Raw genomic sequence first — 17853 nt, forward strand, 5'->3', positions numbered from 1 at the left:
TAGTTGATTTCATGTTACGAATGTAATGCAACAGTCCTAGACACCAGCCTCCATCGCTTCTACACACTCCAGCAGCGCGGCATGACAGTTTCCCACATCTACTCTCCCTGGATCCTCTGTGCAGGTGGCCAGGGAAAGGCCATCACTTTTTGGATCCTGGCCCTGGTGGTGGACTTGTGAGGGAGAACCACCTGGATAGAGGGTCATTGGGGATTGGAGGTTGGATACCCTTATGTAAAACAATATTCCACATCCTCCTTTCAGGAGGGAACATCTATCCCAGAAGTAGTCATGGGATATTGTACACCATGTTCCCTTATCTCTGAAAAGGGTAGGAAAAACTAGCATCCCCAAAGTGTTAGACAGGGAGACAGACTAGGAATATGGTATCGTGGACCCAAATACAGTATCTCCCTTGTCCTTATGACAATCAGTTTAAACATCTCCCAACCTTTTTAAGTCACTATGAGGTAGTATCCTCTTAATCCCCTCTTGGGGTACCTAATATTACTGAGACAAGAAAGAAACAATTGAAAGTTATGGGTAATAGACACTTTCCCCACTATGGTACTTAGACGACGAAGATGCATGAAGGGTTAGGCATGTCCATGTAATCATGGTCAGGCAGTAATGGTTAATGGTGTACACCTGCAGCCCATTAATGGACCACAGGTGTATAAAAGGTGGAAGGGTGAACCACAATGGAGGAGCGGAGAAAGAGCAAGAAGCGGAACAAGGAGCTGTGCGGGAGCTGAAGAAGCCAAGACACAGCAAAGCCAAAGAAAACCCTGGGAATCCTGCTGGCGTGATTGTACAGAACAGAGATCCCACCGAAGGGGGGGCTGGCAGCAAACACTGCCAAGAGGCGAGAGTGGAGAACGATGCACCGGTAAGCAGACTTCCCCACTCAGGGAGAAGCCGGTGAAAGAAGCAGAGCTGCTAAGCCCGGTTAAGTGTCTGGGAGACTGGAACAGCTGTGGCGCTCCAAAGGACCGTGAACGTAGTAGCGGTTCATAGCAATAGGTAAAGTTGCCTTCTTTTGAATACTGAACTGAATGGTGGCTTCATTTTTTTTTTGCTATTTTGAGTGTGCTTGTCCTTTCTTGGTCCTCCTTCTGCGATCCTGAGAGGAGGTGGTCCTGGTTTGATTTTTGTCTTCAGCGGGAACCATTTGTATAACACAGCCGAGGCTCCAGAGTGTCTGAAGACAGTCAATGAGGGAGGAGTCTGAATCGCCACAGCACTTTGTCTACTGGCATGCCTGCCTGGAACTAGTCCCAACTAGGAGGCTGGCAGCCATCCCCCAAAGTTTGAATGTAGCATGTGTGCAGATTGGCTGGGTTCCTGGATAAATGGCCTGGATCTGGAAGCTGAAGAGAAGTCGACCACTGGAGCTGAATACAATGAGGAAGAAGAAAAGACGGCTGTACCCGATTCCAGTGACCGAAGAAGCCTGCTGTATAACAGCTGCCTGTGCTGACCCCTTATTCCATGCAATGTGGGAGTCCCGAAGACGACTGCAATCATTGGACTGGTTGAACCCATCAGTTTTAAGAAGACCTGCATTTCAAGCCACCCGAAAACAAACAGTGTCCTTCCAGGTCTGCAAACCGCCAATATCCTGGGGACTCGAGGCTGAGCGCTGTGCAATGTCTTCACCGTGAACAAATCTTTGGTGGACTCCTGTTGGACCTCCAGAAGTCAGAAGTAAGATTGTACTCCTTGAAGTCCCCTCACCAGAGTGCTGGACCGAGATAGCGAGGCAAATCGATCAGACGACGACTGTTCCACATCTGGTACCTTGAAAAGAGCACCAAATCCACAGAGCTTCGAGAAGCACCGAATAATCCTTTGTTGGGAGCCTTTTCTGTCGACTGCTGCTGCAAGTTCCCATCCATTATCCTTTCTTTTGTCACCAAAACCAAGAATCCAGACACTGGGTCCTGTACTGCTGTATTGTGAAGGTATTCCGTCAGCAAACACATCTTCACTGCTGAGCTACTGTGTGGCTGAGGGTAATATCTTAAGTCTTGTGTTGCTCATGTGTGGCTAGGGTGGTAATATGTGTAGTTGGGAATTCACCCATACTGTTTGCCCAGGCCCAGCGCTGGAACGCAACTAGGGAGCCTACTAAAGTCCCGGAACCCTTCCTACTAACTCTAAAGTTGTACTTGCATGTTAGACGAGAAATCATCTGGAGCGCTGACTTTCCTGTATCCGTGCCTTATCCTGACCTGCCAACTGTTAGCCACTGGACCACCAGTGTGCCCATTCGACCTCGAGGTTATCACTCATGCCTTAGAACAGGGAACTACTTCTAAAGTGTAAGGCCTCTGTCTAGAAAACAGAACAAGTACTTGCCATTTGTTAGTGACGTAACTGATTATCTCTGAAATAGAATAAGTTACCAAGTGTTATAACGTTCTTAATTACCTGCAAATTGTTTACTGCCATTCTGAAAAGCATACTTACCCTTAGAATTGTGTTCCAGTATTCTAGAAAGTAACAGAGTTGGTATTACTAGATTATTCCTGAAACTGAATAAGAGTAACAGTGTATTACCAATAGGGTTTTACTCACCTTGAATAGCATACTGCCTTCTAAATGTGTAACATTTTGCTTACGTTGAACTGCTTACTGACGTTCTGAAAAGTAATTCATAAGTTATTGCTTACCTTTGAATTGTGTTCCACTATTCTAAAAAGTAGTATGGGTGTAACTGTATCGTTCTTGAAAGAAGAATAAGTTACAAATGTTGCAAAATACTTAGTTGTAATATTGTTGGCATAACTATATAATTCCTGAAACTGAATAAGAAACATAGTTTACTACCAATAGGGTCTGCTTACCTTGAATTGCATACTGTCCTTCTAAAAGTCTAATTTATTTATTTATTTAAATTCTTAATAGAGCGCCAAATCGCCTGCAGGCCTCACGGCGCACACAAAACAGAACAAGACAAACTTTCAGAAACAGTCAAAGAGTCTAGATCAGAGATGAGCAAAAAGAAAGCTAGGGAGCAGAGAAGAGGTCCGTCTTCAGATTCTTTTTTAAGTCAACCAGGGAGGTGGAGGTCTTGAGGTGGAGGGGTAGAGAAATCCACAGGAATGGTGCGATGATATTGAAGTTTGTCTTACTAAATTTGGCCAGACGAAAGCGAGGCTGACAAAGCATAGCCTGTTCGGTTGCCCTAAGTTATCGTCCTGGGACGTATCGTTGAATACATTCTGTCAGATAGCTGGGTGCAGTGGCATTCAGGCATTTAAAAGTTAAGTGTGAGTACCTTAGAAGGAAACCTTGTGCTTGATACGAAGCCAGTGCAGTTCTTTCCGTGCTTCAGTGATAGAGTGTCTCCTTGGCAGGGAGAGCATAGCTCTGACCGTGCCGTTTTGGGTGGTCTGAAGGGCAGAGATATTAGATGAGGAAGTGCCTGCCAGTAGACTATTACAATAGTCAAACCTTGAGTTGATAAGGGTGGAAGCAAGGAGAGACATATTGTTGACAGATAGGAAGGGGCGCAGTGAAACCAAGTTGTTTGTTAATCCAGCCACAAGTGGCACGGGTTTTAGCCATCTGAGAGCGCATAGAGAGTTCAGCGTCAATGGTGACGCTGAGCATCTTTACGCTTTGAACCACTTGGATGGACACATTGGCAATCAAAAATGCTGCATAAGCCTCTGATAGATTCCTTAGCATGTGACTGGAGCCTGCTACAAGGATCTCGGTTTTATCGGCGTTCAAGGCCATAGAGTTCTGACTCATCCAAGAATGAATGGTAGCATAGATAGCAGAAATGGCCTTTGAATCAGTGTAATAAGAGCCTGAGAGTTCGAGGATGACCTCGGTGTCATCTGCGTAAACTGGTATACAGGAAACCCGTAATGTGCTTTTATTCCCCTAGAATAGCATACGGCCATTCTAAATGTGTAACTCTCCTTGAACTGCATACTGCTATTCTAAAGAAGGTTTATACTTTGGTTTACATACAATAAGTAATGTGCTGAGTTTTATAATTGTATTTATAACGCATAATAGCACTTACCTTTCTCTTTACCTATGTATTTATAAAATAAGCCATTATTTTTACATCACATCAGTGTATAAGTGCATTTGGACCATATGCACGCTACAGGTTCGTAACTTTCTACAGCCCTCTCTCCCTCCCAAGATAGGCCTGGCTGCTCTGTCATTGCTGCCATAATATCAGGTGGTACAATCTTATACTATGAGTTGGAGTTTCGCTATTGCCAAAGTTAATTTTATAAAGTCCCTTTGGGTGGACTTTAGTAAAACTGTCCTAACAACCCGTATTTCCTCTCCAATGTAGTACTACTTGGTCTCGGCTCCCAAAATTATTTTCTCAGTCTCCAGCAACCAAAATCTCCCTCCTGCACCACACACTCAATCCTACTCCTCTCCTCCAACCATTCATCTCTTCTACCTTCCAAGATCCCTTCTCACTCTGTACTCCACCTTTCTATTACCTCGCCACATCAGTATCCTCCCCTTCCTGGTTCCCCTGTCACGCTCTTTTCATTTCTTCTCTTCAGGACAGGGGTCTTCCAGGCTCTGCTGCTATCTTCCCGTCAGCTCCTCTAATGGTTGACATGGGGTGAGTGAGCTGGTTGGTTCTTAAAGCATGGTCTCTCCTCCCCTTGAGTGGTGTTTAGGAAGAAATGTAGCACATGGGATGAATCAGCTGGGTTGTGCTATGATTGGGTGATATCTTTGAGGTCATGTAGGCTGAACGGGGTTGGTCTTGAACTCGTATGACGTCCTGCTACCATCTTGGATCTCATAGGTGATTTGAACATGTGCCTTCTCTCCTCACCTGGAGTCTTTTATACCACTTCCTGCTTCATTCTGTGTCTCGCCAGATTAGGAATGTAGACTCAGAAAACTCTTTGGTAAGCATAGAAGTTGTCTAGAGTATTTCTAATCTCTTTGTTTTGGGAGAGTTGCCACATTGTACAATTCAAAATGCTTACCAGAGTGGGGAACAATGGCAGTTTATTTTCTCCCTGACATGGTGAAGGTATGCCTGTTTTAGTTTGATCTGATTTGCGCAATTACTCATCTGAAGTTCCACAGTTGTGTTCCCCGATCTGCGAGGTTCAAATGTCCCTCTAGACCAGCCGACTCCGATGAAATTCATTACATTGTAGCTACCCTGGTTCACTTAATGGGAAAGAGCCTGCAACCTACTCAGGAGGTTTGGCATTGACAGAAGGGAGCTTCCAACTGCCTCCAGACTATAAGGATTTCTACCCTAGGTTTCTCTAGGGTCTTGAGGCCCAGTGTTTGCCTGGGGAAGAGTGAACCTGGGGGCGCGACTGTGTACCCTTCTCAAAGGCATAAGACTTTGTCATAATACGTATATTTTTACAGTATAATATATGTGTGTTGTATTTTATTGTGTATTGGTAAGTGAGTAATTACACTTTGGTACCAGTTTATCCCCTCTTAAGAGTGAAGCCGGACTGCTCCACTACATTAACCATTGAGAGTGTTTTGGTCTAACTTGGTGGACTACTAGAAGAGAGCTTTTCACAGCCCTTAGCAGAGGGCTGTTTACAAACCTTGTTGACTCAGGGGCACACTATTCTGGATTGTATACCATTCAATAAAACACTTTGATTTTTCACCCAAACTCCCCTTCTTGCAGTCACACTGTTACAGACTGCATAGGACTGCAAAGGGATGCTTTGCTTTATTATGGGCACTGGGTCGTCTATCTGATACCATGCTGTTGCTGGTGAGTATAAGTTTTCGAGTAATGCTGCAAACCTACATGCCCTGAGGCTTGGTTTGCTTCACCCACGTTTTGTCATTGCGGCTATGTGCTGAGCACCAGAAGACCTGCCCTGTACTACACCACCTGGTGGCCAAGTGAAACCTGTGCGAACAGGGGGCATGGGTGGCAGTAGGGACCGTTCCCTTGAGGATGCTTACCTCAGAATGGAAAATGCTACCCTTAAGAGGTTACTTCAGGGGGATAAAAGGGCCTGCCTCAAGGCATAATTAACTACACACTCTTAGCAAAGAACAAAATAAAAACAAGTAAAATAAAAAATAAAGATAAGCCAAGTAGTCCTATGCCCGACACGCTGCATCCCAATTGGTGGCCCAGATTCTATAAAATAGTGCCTTACTTGCCTCTGCTATCTGCACTGTTGTTGATCATGGAGCACAAGAATGCTAAAGAATAGTAAGACGTTTCTTATTCATCCCGAGAGCTCCTTTCCCCCTCAAGTTCCTCCCACGGAGCTACAAGCTGCCACAATAAACAGAGGAGACGCATTCCTAACAGACTGAGGGACAGATTGTTAGGTTGGTAAAATTATCCATGGCTGAGGCTACTAAGGATTTCCAAAGCCCTTCTGGTACCGGGTACTCCAACAGTCAACCAGACCGTTGAAATGGCCCAAACCGCCTCTCATGGCGAGGATTTGCATGGCCAGCACATCAGCGATTATCATGCATGACTGTGGTGATGAGGAAGGCACTGAACTACTCAGGGAAATACATGAGAAGAGAAGATTTGAAGTTTGTTTTGGAGCACATTGACCTGAATCTTGAGTTTCCACCTGCTGCTTCTCCTCTTAAAAGGAAGATGTTCAGACAATTCAAAGACTTGCAATTGGCTGGGTTTCAGTTCCATTAAGATGGAGAGAATGAGCCGCTGAAGCAATGGAAGGACACAGGGAAGTCATTCTTCCCTGGATACCACTTTAAACGATTTCCCTGGTTGACCATGATTCCAAACACACTTGGAACATCAAACTGAAAAGCCAATCATGTAACTTGATTGGCAAAATAAATGTATTCTTGATGAGGCCATGCCTACAGACCCAGTGAATAAGGAAAATGACAGTCAGCCATTCATCTGATTGCGAAGGCAGGTGCCTATTCGTAATATGCTGCCCAACCAATAATGATGGCTTTCTAGACTCTTTATGCAGCCTAACAGGGAGACGCCAACATCAGACCTCTTTTAGAAATAACAGAAGCAAACATACTACATTTATGACAGGAAGGAACAAGTTACTTACCTGTAACTGTTGTTCTCCAGCATGGGTCTGGCATGGATTCACATGCTCATGAATATTCCCCGTCGTCAGGCTGGGAATCCTCGGTAAAGAAAAAAACCAGTATCAGTTTCGTTTCTGATCTGTCTTTCGTAGTAGTAACCAATCACTGGTCTCTGCGTCATACTGACCACAGCCAATGACTGCCCTCTACCTAAGCACCGCCTCTGGCAGCCATCTTCAGATTTGGAAGCACGTGAAGTGGCAGTATGACCAAGTGAAGAGCCGCAGAGGGGTAGGAGGGAGGGTTCGCATGTGAATCCATGCCAGAACCATGCTGGAGAACAACAGTTACAGGTAAGTAACTTGTTCCTTCTCCAGCATGGGGTCTGGCATGGATTCACATGCTCATGAATAAAGAATACATAGCAGTACACACATGCACAACCACGGGAGGTGGCAAAGGCTCAACATTAAGCATCACATCAAACTCAACATTAAGCATCTTACCTCCTCACCAGGCTCACCTTAGGCGAACAGGTTGCGCAGCACTGCTTGGCCGACCCTGGACTCCTCCCTGGAATCCCGATCGACGCAGTAGAATTTCGTGAAGGTGTGCGTCGACCTCCACGTAGCAGCCCTACATATGTCCAGCAGGGGCACACCAGAAAGGAACGCCGTGGTAGCTGCGATCGCTCTGGTGGAATGGGCTCTCGGACGGCCAGGCAGCGGTCGGTTTGCCAACCGATGACAGTACATGATACAGCCGGAGAGCCATCTGGAAATGGAAGCCTTCGAGAGAGCCTTCCCCTGATTGACAGGTCCAAAGTTCACAAAGAGTTGTGACGTCTTCCGAAAACACTTCGTGCGGTCCACGTAGAACTTCAGCGCTCTAGCCACATCCATCGAGTGCAAAGTCCTCTCAGCCGGCGACGAAGGCGACGGGAAGAACACAGGCAACACCAAGGGTTCGTTGAGATGGAAGTCTGACGGCACCTTGGGCATGAAGGAGGGGTGCGTCCTGAGCACTACCCTCGTGTCGTGAAAAGTCAAGTACGGGGCCTTGCAGGAAAAGGCCTGGATCTCTCCCACCCGTCGTGCGGAGGTGATGGCCACAAGAAACGCTGTTTTCCACGACAGAAACTTCAACGGGGCCGAGTGCAGAGGCTCGAACGGAGGTCCCATGAGCTTGGTCAGCACCACGTTGAGCTCCCACGCCGGGGCCGGAGCCTTCACCGGCGGGAACGATCTGAACAGTCCCTTCATGAACTCTTTCACCAGACGATGAGACCACAAGGACGTCCGCCCCGTGGTTCTGGTGTATCGGGAGATCGCAGCAAGATGAATCTTGATGGACGCGTGTGCCAGACCAGCTTTGGCCAGCGTCAGCAGGTACGGCAGTACCTGAGGAGCCGTAATCCGTAGAGGGTTAATCTTCTGTGCGTGGCACCAGACAGAGAACCCCTTCCATTTGTGTCCGTAGCATTTAAGAGTTGAGGACGCCCTGGCCTTTGCAAGAACCTCTCTGCAGTCGGCCGGTATGTCGTATCCTCCAAACTCTAGCGCTGCAGGAGCCAGGCCTGCAAGTTCAGCGATTTCGGGTCGTGGTGGAGGATGGCGCCTCCTTCCCTGGAGAGTAGATCCATATCCACCGGCAGCTTGATTGGCGGGGACGCTGACAAGTCCAGAAGGTCCGGGAACCATATCTGCCTCGGCCACGCAGGTGCGACGAGGATCATCCTGCACCGTGACCTCTTGGGCTGGTTGACGAGCCGGATTAGCAGTGGCAAAGGAGGGAACGCGTAGAGGAACAGGCCCTCCCAGGGGAACGAGAAAGCATCGCCCATGCTCCTCGCCTGGGGAAACCTGCTGGCGAACCTCCGGCACTTGGAGTTAGTCGCCGTCGCAAACAGGTCGATCTGGGGTGTGCCCCACCGTCGGAAGAGGCGATCCACTAGATCCTGCCGTAGTTCCCACTCGTGGCACGAGCGCAGCTCCCTGCTGAGTGAGCCGGCGATGGTGTTTTTTATCCCTGCCAGATGAAACGGCACCAGAAACATCCTTTGGGTGACGGCCCAATGCCACAGGTCCTGCGCCTCCTTGGACAGTGCTGGGGACCTGGTTCCGCCCTGTTTCCTGATGTAAAACATGGTGGTGGTGTTGTCGGTGAAGATCCTCACCACCTTGCCCTTGAGGGACGGAAGGAAGGACCTGAGGGCCCAGAACACTGCACGGAGCTCCAGGACGTTGATATGGAGGGACTTCTCCGTCGGGGAGCCTAAGGCCTCTCGCGTGCAGATTTTCGGTGTGCGCTCCCCACCCTTCCAGGGAGGCATCCGTGGTCACTGTCTCCTGGTGGTCTGGGGTCTGGAAGTCCATGCCCGCCGTCAGATGCGCGCGGGTGCCCCACCACCGGACCGCTCGGCGGAAACTCTCGTCGAGTGTGATCCTCTCCTCGAAGCCGCCCGTCGTTTGGATCCAGCGCGCGTCCAGGAACTCCTGCAACGGGCGCATCCGGAGCCTGCACATGGGAATGAGGTAGATGCAAGAAGACATCATTCCGAGGAGGGACTTGATGGACCTCACCTTGGCCGCGTCGGAAGCCAACATCCGCTGTACCTTGCCCAGGATGGACCTGGTCCTTTCCTCCGACGGGGAGGCCAGAAGGGACACTGTGTCGAGCTTCGCTCCCAGAAACAGTGCGTTTTGCGCGGGTATCAGGTGGGACTTGGCGTAGTTCACGGAGAATCCCAGGTCCGTGAGAAGTTGGACGGTCCTTGCCGTGTGCTCCACGGCGAGCTCCCTCGTCTTGGCTCGGATGAGCCAGTCGTCCAGGTAGGGGTAGACGTGGATCCCCTCGCGGCGCAGCTGCGCCGCCACCGGTGCACGGCACTTGGTGAATACCCTGGGTGCCGACCGTAGTCCGAAGGGGAGGGCTTTGAACTGGTAGTGACGCCCTTGGACCACAAACCTGAGGAATTTTCGGTGCCCCTTTAGGATGGGAATATGGAAGTAGGCATCCTCCAAATACAACGACGACAGGAAGTCTCCTTCCTCCAGCTGACCCAGGACGTGCTGGAGGGTGACCATCCGGAACTTCTGCGCCTTGATGAATTTGTTCAGACGTCGCAGGTCTAGGATGGGGCGCCATCCACCCGTCTTCTTCTTCTTCACGAGGAAGTATCTCGAGTAAACTCCGGAGCCCCGAAGCCTCTTTGGGACGAGTTCGATGGCGCCCTTCCTGAGCATCGCCCTTACCTCCAGGAGAAGCTGAGGGACGTGAAGCTCTTTCCTGGCCACGGGGGGGACGCACGGGCACCTTCTTTGAAACTCGAGCGCGTGGCCCCGGGCTAAGGCGTCCAGCACCCAACGGTCGGTGGAGATGGACTCCCACACGCTGACGAAGCTCGCCAGCCGGCCTCCCACCGGGGTGCATCGGTGGGGGCCCGACCCCACGGTCGGTTCAATCCTGTTTCGACGAGGCTTTGCCGCCTTGACCTCCTTGGCGACGACGGCGGGGTCCGCCAGACTTGCCTCGTCCTCTGTAGGCCTCCTGAGACGACGAGCGGGCCGCTTGACGGTAGGTGGAGAAACCGCCGCCGGAACCTTTGGAGGCGCCCTTGCCTCTGCTGCTCCGAAAGGGCGTCCGTCGTTGCTGCAGAACCCCAAGGGCCCGGGCCGTCTCAGTGTCCGCTTTAATGGCCTGAAGGGAATCGTCCACTGTTTTCCTAAACAGGTTGTTCCCATCGAACGGCATGTCCAGGACTCTGGTCTGTACGTCTTGACGGAAGTCCGTAGCCTTGAGCCATCCACGCCGCCTAAGGCACACGCCGTTGCCCAACTGGCGAAACCCAGTGTCGGCGATGTCCGTCACAATAGTGATGGCGTGGTCCGACGCCACCTCACCTTCCTGTAGGATCTCCAGGGCATCCGCCCTCTTGTCGACCGGTAGGAAGTCCAGCAGGGGAGCCAGTTTCTACCATAGCTCCCTGTCGTAGCGGGCCACGATAGCCAAGGCGTTGGCCGCTTTAATCGTCGTCGCTGCAGACGAGATGACCCTGCGTCCCATAGAGTCCAATTTCTTTCCCTCGCCGTCCGGTGGGAAAGTCGATGTGGAGGCCGCACCCCCCCCCCGCTTTCTTCCGGGCCGCCGCGGAGACGACGGAGTCCGGGGTGGGCTGCGCCCGGAGGCACAGGGGGGCCGCGTCCGGGACCCGGTACTTCTTCTCGTACCGGTCTCTTCTAGCTGGCGTAGTGGAAGGGTTCTTGAGGAGGGCGAGGCCCTCATCCCAAATGTCGTCCAGTAGAGGCACCGCGAGGACCGTCATCCTCTTGGCCTCGCGCCGTTGATAAAGGAATCCTTCCTTTTTCTTCTCCTCAGGGCAGAGTTGGAAAAGCTCGGATGCCCTGGCGATCATGGAGTGGAACGAACCAATCTCGTCGGGCGGAGAAGCCCTGGTGGGAGGTGACGACGGTAGATCCTCGTCGTATACCTCGTCGTCCGTACCCGTCGCTGCCGTGTCAGTCCTCGTATCATCCCCTCGGGTGGACGGGGAGGAGGGCTGGACGGTGCGCGACGGCTGAAAAGGAGGTGGAGGGTGAATCCTTCTTTTCTTGGGCGGGGGAACACCAGAAGGTCCCGGCTCAGGATCCCCAGACGGGAGAGGTTCCTCCGAGGTTGAAGCCTAACCTACGACGACGCCCTGCCCCCCCTTTTTCTACCCCGCCGGGGGTTTCACGGGGGTCCTATCGATGGGCACAAAAGAGGACTCCCTCCGAGGTGGCAGGGAGACTCTGAGCCCCGAGGTCGCCACCACTGGTGTAGCCTCCACAGGCTGAGCCAGGGTCGCCGCGACAGTATCGATAGAGAGCTTGGCCGGATGGATTAAGGCCTTCACCACCCTAGGTACGCTCACCGCCTTATCCTTGAGGGGGGGACACTGCCTCGCTCCCCCTCCGATGGGGCCTTCGAGCTCGACCGGGGCCTCTCCAGGAGCTTTGCCGGGTGCTCGCGCTTCCTCTTACCCGACCCAGAGCGTTGGCTCGTGGCTGAAGGTGCCGGGGAGGGTCCGCCCTGCCTGGCGCCCGTAAAGCCCGACCGTTCGGCGCTCCCGGTGCCAGCGGACTCGCGGTGCTTGGCCTTGTGTTGGACCCCCGTCGCCGGGGCGTCCTCAAAGGTCTTAGAAGACCGCTCGGATTTCTTCCTCTTCTTCTCACCTGACGGGCTCTTCCCTTCCAGCCAGTTGGCGAGACGTTGATGGCGGTCCTTCATGGTCCACTCCGACATATTGCCGCAAAACGCACAATCCTTCTCCACGTGCGTCTTTTCCTCATGTAAGCAGTAGAGACAAAAGGAGTGTTCATCCTCCTTAAAGACGTTCTGCTGGCATCCAGGGCAGATCCTGAACAGCTTTCCGGGCGTCGAGCTTCCCTTCTCCTGGGCCATGTCCGGGCCTGAGAAGCTTCTGGAGTCCTCCAAAAGCGTAGCTCGACGAAATCTTCACCCTTGAGGGGCGCAGACGAATCCGACACGGGTCCCCGTTGATCGGATGGAGAGTCAGTGGAGCTTGAGGCTCTTTTGACCGAAAAAACGAAGTTTTTGAGCAAAAAACGTGAAAAAATAGCACTAACGCTCGAGAGCAATAGCACGAGGATCCCAACACATGAACGTGCGGTAAAAATCTGAAGATGGCTGCCAGAGGTGGTGCTTAGGTAGAGGGCAGTCATTGGCTGTGGTCAGTATGACGCAGAGACCAGTGATTGGTTACTACTACGAAAGACAGATCAGAAACGAAACTGATACTGGTTTTTTTCTTTACCGAGGATTCCCAGCCTGACGACGGGGAATATTCATGAGCATGAGCATGTGAATCCATGCCAGACCCCATGCTGGAGAACTATGATGTTTTTAAGGCATCGGCATCTGAGGGAAGTTTACTGGTGGCCAGTGTCATGATTCGCCGTTCCAGCCCCTTATTGACTACTTGGTCCATAAGGCATTGCTACACCCCTTCTAGGGCACACCCAACATGGCCGACGCTAGTGCGCGAGTACCGCGCTAGCGTTTCCAGGAGTTTGCCAGTTCCTTGAAAAGAGACACGCCCCTGCGGCGCTTCGCGTCTCAACGCTAGTCTTTCCGAACTTCGGCAAGTGCGCTCGTATTTTTCCGTGCTCTTACTGCCCTTGTTCAGGACCTTAGGACCTTCCCTTCCTAGCCCTTGTGCTCCCACTTATCCTGGACCTTCACCCGTTGCACCGCTTCTCCCATTCCTTCTCCTGGTTCCATCCTGGTTCCTTCCTTCCAGGACTTTCACTATTCCGCTCCTTCCTGGAAATTGAACGCAGACTCGCTCGGAATACTCCACACGCTGGCGACGGAGGATACGCGCCCGAGTCTGTACAAGTCCCGAGCTGTTCGGAAAAAGGAGAAGAACCAGCCCAAGACTTCAAAGGACAAACAGGTGAGATTTCAAGCAAAGTGTGACAGCCAGTCGATGTTACCTTTGGCTCTGAAACTGGAACACAGAAGCATTCCGATAGGCAGCCTAAACCAAACTACCTTTCATGGGTTCCAGTGGGTTTGGGTAATATCAGGAATCTCAAAGAAATCTTTCAAAGATGAGAAACATACCCTGTGAAACGGAGAATGGGCTGTTACTTCAACAGACCTAAAATAAGAAGTGCTTCACTTTAGGTGGCACTTCATGCATACAGAGGTTCTTTATGGGTGAAGAAGAGGTTCTCCCAACCATGAAATATCTGCAGGATGCACGGCCACACACCTCCCAAAAGCCTTGTCCACCTACCGCCCTCAGGCGGTATGTCTATTCCAAGCTCCAGCAAGTGATTCTGGCTGGGGAGAGGGACATATATCCCAATTCTAGACTTCCGGCTGGATGTCAGGCACCAGAGTAGAGGAAGTCAATCAAGATGGATACTTTATCGACTTCAGGCAGGTTCATTCAGATTCAAAAGGTGGCAATAACCCCACCATCCAAGTCACCTGTTGCAAAGGAGGCTCTGCTCTTGGGAACACAATCGATGATCACAAGAACATTGTTGCGAGAGTTCCTCAATAAGATGGGATCTGTGCTATATTTTTGTTTCTTTTTCGTGTGAAGAAACTATTGGAAGAATTTAAACTACTTCTCAACCTCAAGAAACATAAGTTTGTGGCTATGTGGATACCACCCATTCCGCATGGGGACTGAACAGCAAGTAATCTCATCAATCCGGTCATGGGATTGGCTAACAGCAAACTATCTGGGGGATGTCTACCTCCCTGTACTCACCAGACCTTCACATCGGGAATTCCTCTGTTATCTGTGGGCAGTAATTACCAGTTGCAGGTGCACCCATTTGGTTTTCACAAAAGGCCTTGGGCCTGATGCACACGAATATATCAATACCTGAGCTACTGGCTTATTCAAGCAGCTACAGGGGCAACGTGCCTGCTCATACCAACAGTGTGCACGAACACCTCAAAACTCATGGATTCAGTAAAAATCTCAGAATTCCAACTCATTGACATGTACCGCAATATGCTACTGGGTCAAGCAAGTCTGCACTTTTAAGAGCTCACATCATGCAACATCACCTGGAGGAAGTTCTGCCTGGAAAAGGTCATAGAAGCATGCACAGTGACCACTCACTGGGCCAGGATCCATCTGAAGGCTTTGGTGAACCATATACTCAGCAACTGGTCTCAAGCTCCAAGGGACTACCAATGGAAGAATCCAGTCTCACTGGAAATTCAATACTGCCTGCCGAGGTAGTCAGAGCTACAGGACTTGTTAAAAGAAGTGGCCTTGCACTGGAGGAAGCCGGGTGTCAGCATCAAAGGTGAAATGTTGCTCTATTATCAACTGCTATTTATGAACTCTGCAAAACACTACATATCGTTTGAAAAAGAAAATAGGCATTATTTCTACTAAACAACTTGCAAATCGACATTGACACATTGTAAATGTAATGACTATAGCAATACCCAGGCTTGATGGCCTCCTCTGGAATACTAACAGACCCCTTGATATGAGATTCTTGGAAATCATCGAACTTTCGAGCATCCATCATAACGATGTGGATATTTTCATCCTTCAGCATTCCAAACAGTTTTTCAGCAGTAATAGATCCATGTGATATTGAAGAAGCTGAATGAAGAAAAGAGAACCAAGGCAATCAGAAACATGAAATCAAATATGGCAAGAGTAAAATTAATTCTCCTGGGGGTATAAACTCCATGGCAGTAGCAGAGAAAACTGAAAGGGATAGAACTGGCATGTTTAATCAGGAAATCTATTATGATTACTTTTTTAATGTGCAATACTAAATATGTCAAGTTTTCCAATTAATTATTAGGAAAGTGTACAAATTCCAGGCTGCTCTAAGTGAGATTCAACAAATCTGCAGGGAGTAGTTCAGATTTTCTTTTTTAACCTTTTTCTCCCTGAAAGTGTTTCACGGCATACTACTTTTTTACACCGTTTTCAGGGACATACTTATAATTCAACATTTCAAACTTTCCATGTGCACGTTCTAAGCCAGGGACTTCTTTCTGACTTCTTATTTGTAAATTAGGATGCTATTCAACCAAGCTGCTCATTGGTCACCTCAAGGCATAATTAACTACACATTCAGTGTGAATCACCTTGCGCCTGAGGTTCTTGTGCAGGTACAAGCACAAAATGTGGTAGCCGCAACTTGCTCCTTGTTGACAGAAAAATGTGTGAATAGGACTCAATGTGTTAAACATTTATTTTGCGTTAAATGTATTGGAGAAGTGCAACCTTGGTAAATCAGTGGAAATGGCTTGCATGATGTGTCTAGAAACCTAGCTATTTTGACGGCTACATCCCTGAAACACTAGTCACCTGTGCAACTTCTCACAAATGCATAATTGAAATAAAGCACCATTCAAATCAAAAAAGAAATGGAAAGGAATAATCATACAGGACTTACCATTGTTAAGATTAACCTTCTGCGTTAAATCTTTCTTCTCTTCATTAATCTAAAACATTATAAAAAAATATATAACAATGAGCAGGAGAGTACAGAAAATAAACTCTCTCACATTAAGCTACTATTTTCCAAGTCACACACAAACACACACGCACATTACTTTTTCCTTGAAATCCCAATCCCTGAGCTCAATCTCGGTCACTGGTTTCTTGCTTCTGTAGTACTAACCACGAAAACGAGGCAGAGAAGAAAGGGACTGACACTTCACGCTCAGTTTCACCCTTTGCCTGTAGGGACAGTGGCTCTGCAGGTCTCCATGTTGGGCAGTGCTCCCCATCATACATGAGGGCATGCAGGGTCACAACTGCTCGCTACCATTCATTGAAGTCAATGGAAGCTGTGATCCATCCAGTCTTGCAAAGTTTTCTACCCAACAGAACATTTTTGAAAATTGGATGCACACACAAAACCTTCGCACTTTGAGACAAAGTAGGAAGTCAAAGACCTAGTGCAGAACCACTTTAAAGCAGTTAAAGAAGGTTTCTCAGCTAAACTTTCTTCAAATGGGACACACATTTCACATTCAAGCCATATTTCTCTCAGGTACATTGTCCACCAAGACCAGACTTTGGACAGAATTAGCAAGAATGGCCATCGCGTGGGATTAGGGCCATCAAGAAAAATGTGCTACATTATCTAGGAGACACAATCTCAGCAAAGACTTTGAGCAGGCATTAGTAACGTGGACTATATGGGGTATTAGCAATAATGACCATCAAGTAGGGTTGTCAAAACTGATGAGCAGGTATATTTATTTTAATATTAAATTGGCAGGGAATTAGTAATAACAAGAAGAAGAGGTTGTGGACTGTATGCAGTATTATCAATAAAGAACATGAAGCTGAATTAGTCTTACTATGATCAGGCACATTTCGCCAAAATCAAACACCAAGAGGTCATGTGAACAGCAAAAGCTGATGTTAAGATGGATTTTCAGAGCCTGGCTTGAGGAAGGGTTCCAAGAAGCCACCCTATTTTAATGAATAGCAAAAAGACACTTGGGTCTAGCCAAACTCAATCGAGGTAGGTGGCATGCAGATGGATTTCCAAAATCAACACTAAAGGTGGATTTTGGGGGGCCAACCTATTATGGTCAACTTGCAAACAATGCACTCTAGCTAACCCCAATCAAGGGAGGTAGCAGAGCTGCAAGCCTTGGCTTAGACTAAGGAGGGTGCGAGTGGTCTAGGTCTACAGTGAATCCACACAGAGCAACACCAATACGGAAAGTTAGACCGGTACGTACAAAAATATAAAATGATTTATTGGGCCTTTAAAATACACACTAAGCAAATGAAACCTCTGGGCAAATATTGTCATAAAAAGCTACTATAAAATACACATATACATTCACCCCTGGGCGAAGATAGAAATAGCATAGGATTCAAAAGCAGTGTGAAGCAGGTAAGCAGTCAGATGCAGAAAATGCATGAGGAGCATTTTAGCACAAAAGTAAAACAATTCCCTAGCACTTAGTAAGTCCAGCACTAAGAAGCCAACGGTTCCAAAGTTATACTTTTCAGGTAGGTTTATTGTGTGATCAGACGATGCCAACAGTTGTGACTCAAAGTTCCAAAAAGATGAGGGAAGTTCAGGTTAAGTAACTCTATCAATCCCGTTTCAATAGGATAGGCCTATGAGAAGATCCTTGATCAGATCACCACCATCTGGGAAAGGAAAGTGAGAGATAGGGACAAGATACCCAGGTAACCCTAGGCAGAGCAGGGGAAAAAGTAACAGGTATGTTAAATTACGCCCCTGATTTCTCCAGAGACCACTGCTTATGTTCCAGATTCCATTGGGGACA

At 48.9% G+C, this 17853-nt stretch overlaps 1 protein-coding gene across 2 annotated transcripts in view; it reads right to left on the reverse strand.

Annotated features, from left to right (window-relative positions):
* Nucleotides 1-17853, reverse strand: part of USP8 (ubiquitin specific peptidase 8) — a 1053131-nt gene that overhangs the window by 661183 nt on the left and 374095 nt on the right. For both annotated transcript variants that reach the window (XM_069624966.1, XM_069624967.1), the window contains exons 6-7: nucleotides 15987-16035; nucleotides 15016-15178 (exon numbers count right to left, since the gene is read on the reverse strand). In XM_069624966.1, the coding sequence (XP_069481067.1) occupies nucleotides 15016-15178; nucleotides 15987-16035 (212 nt within the window). The remainder of the gene's footprint in view (nucleotides 1-15015; nucleotides 15179-15986; nucleotides 16036-17853) is intronic.

Source organism: Ambystoma mexicanum, chromosome 11 (assembly GCF_040938575.1).
Source record: "Ambystoma mexicanum isolate Mex_15411 chromosome 11, UKY_AmexF1_1, whole genome shotgun sequence".
Taxonomy (NCBI): Eukaryota; Metazoa; Chordata; class Amphibia; order Caudata; family Ambystomatidae; genus Ambystoma; species Ambystoma mexicanum.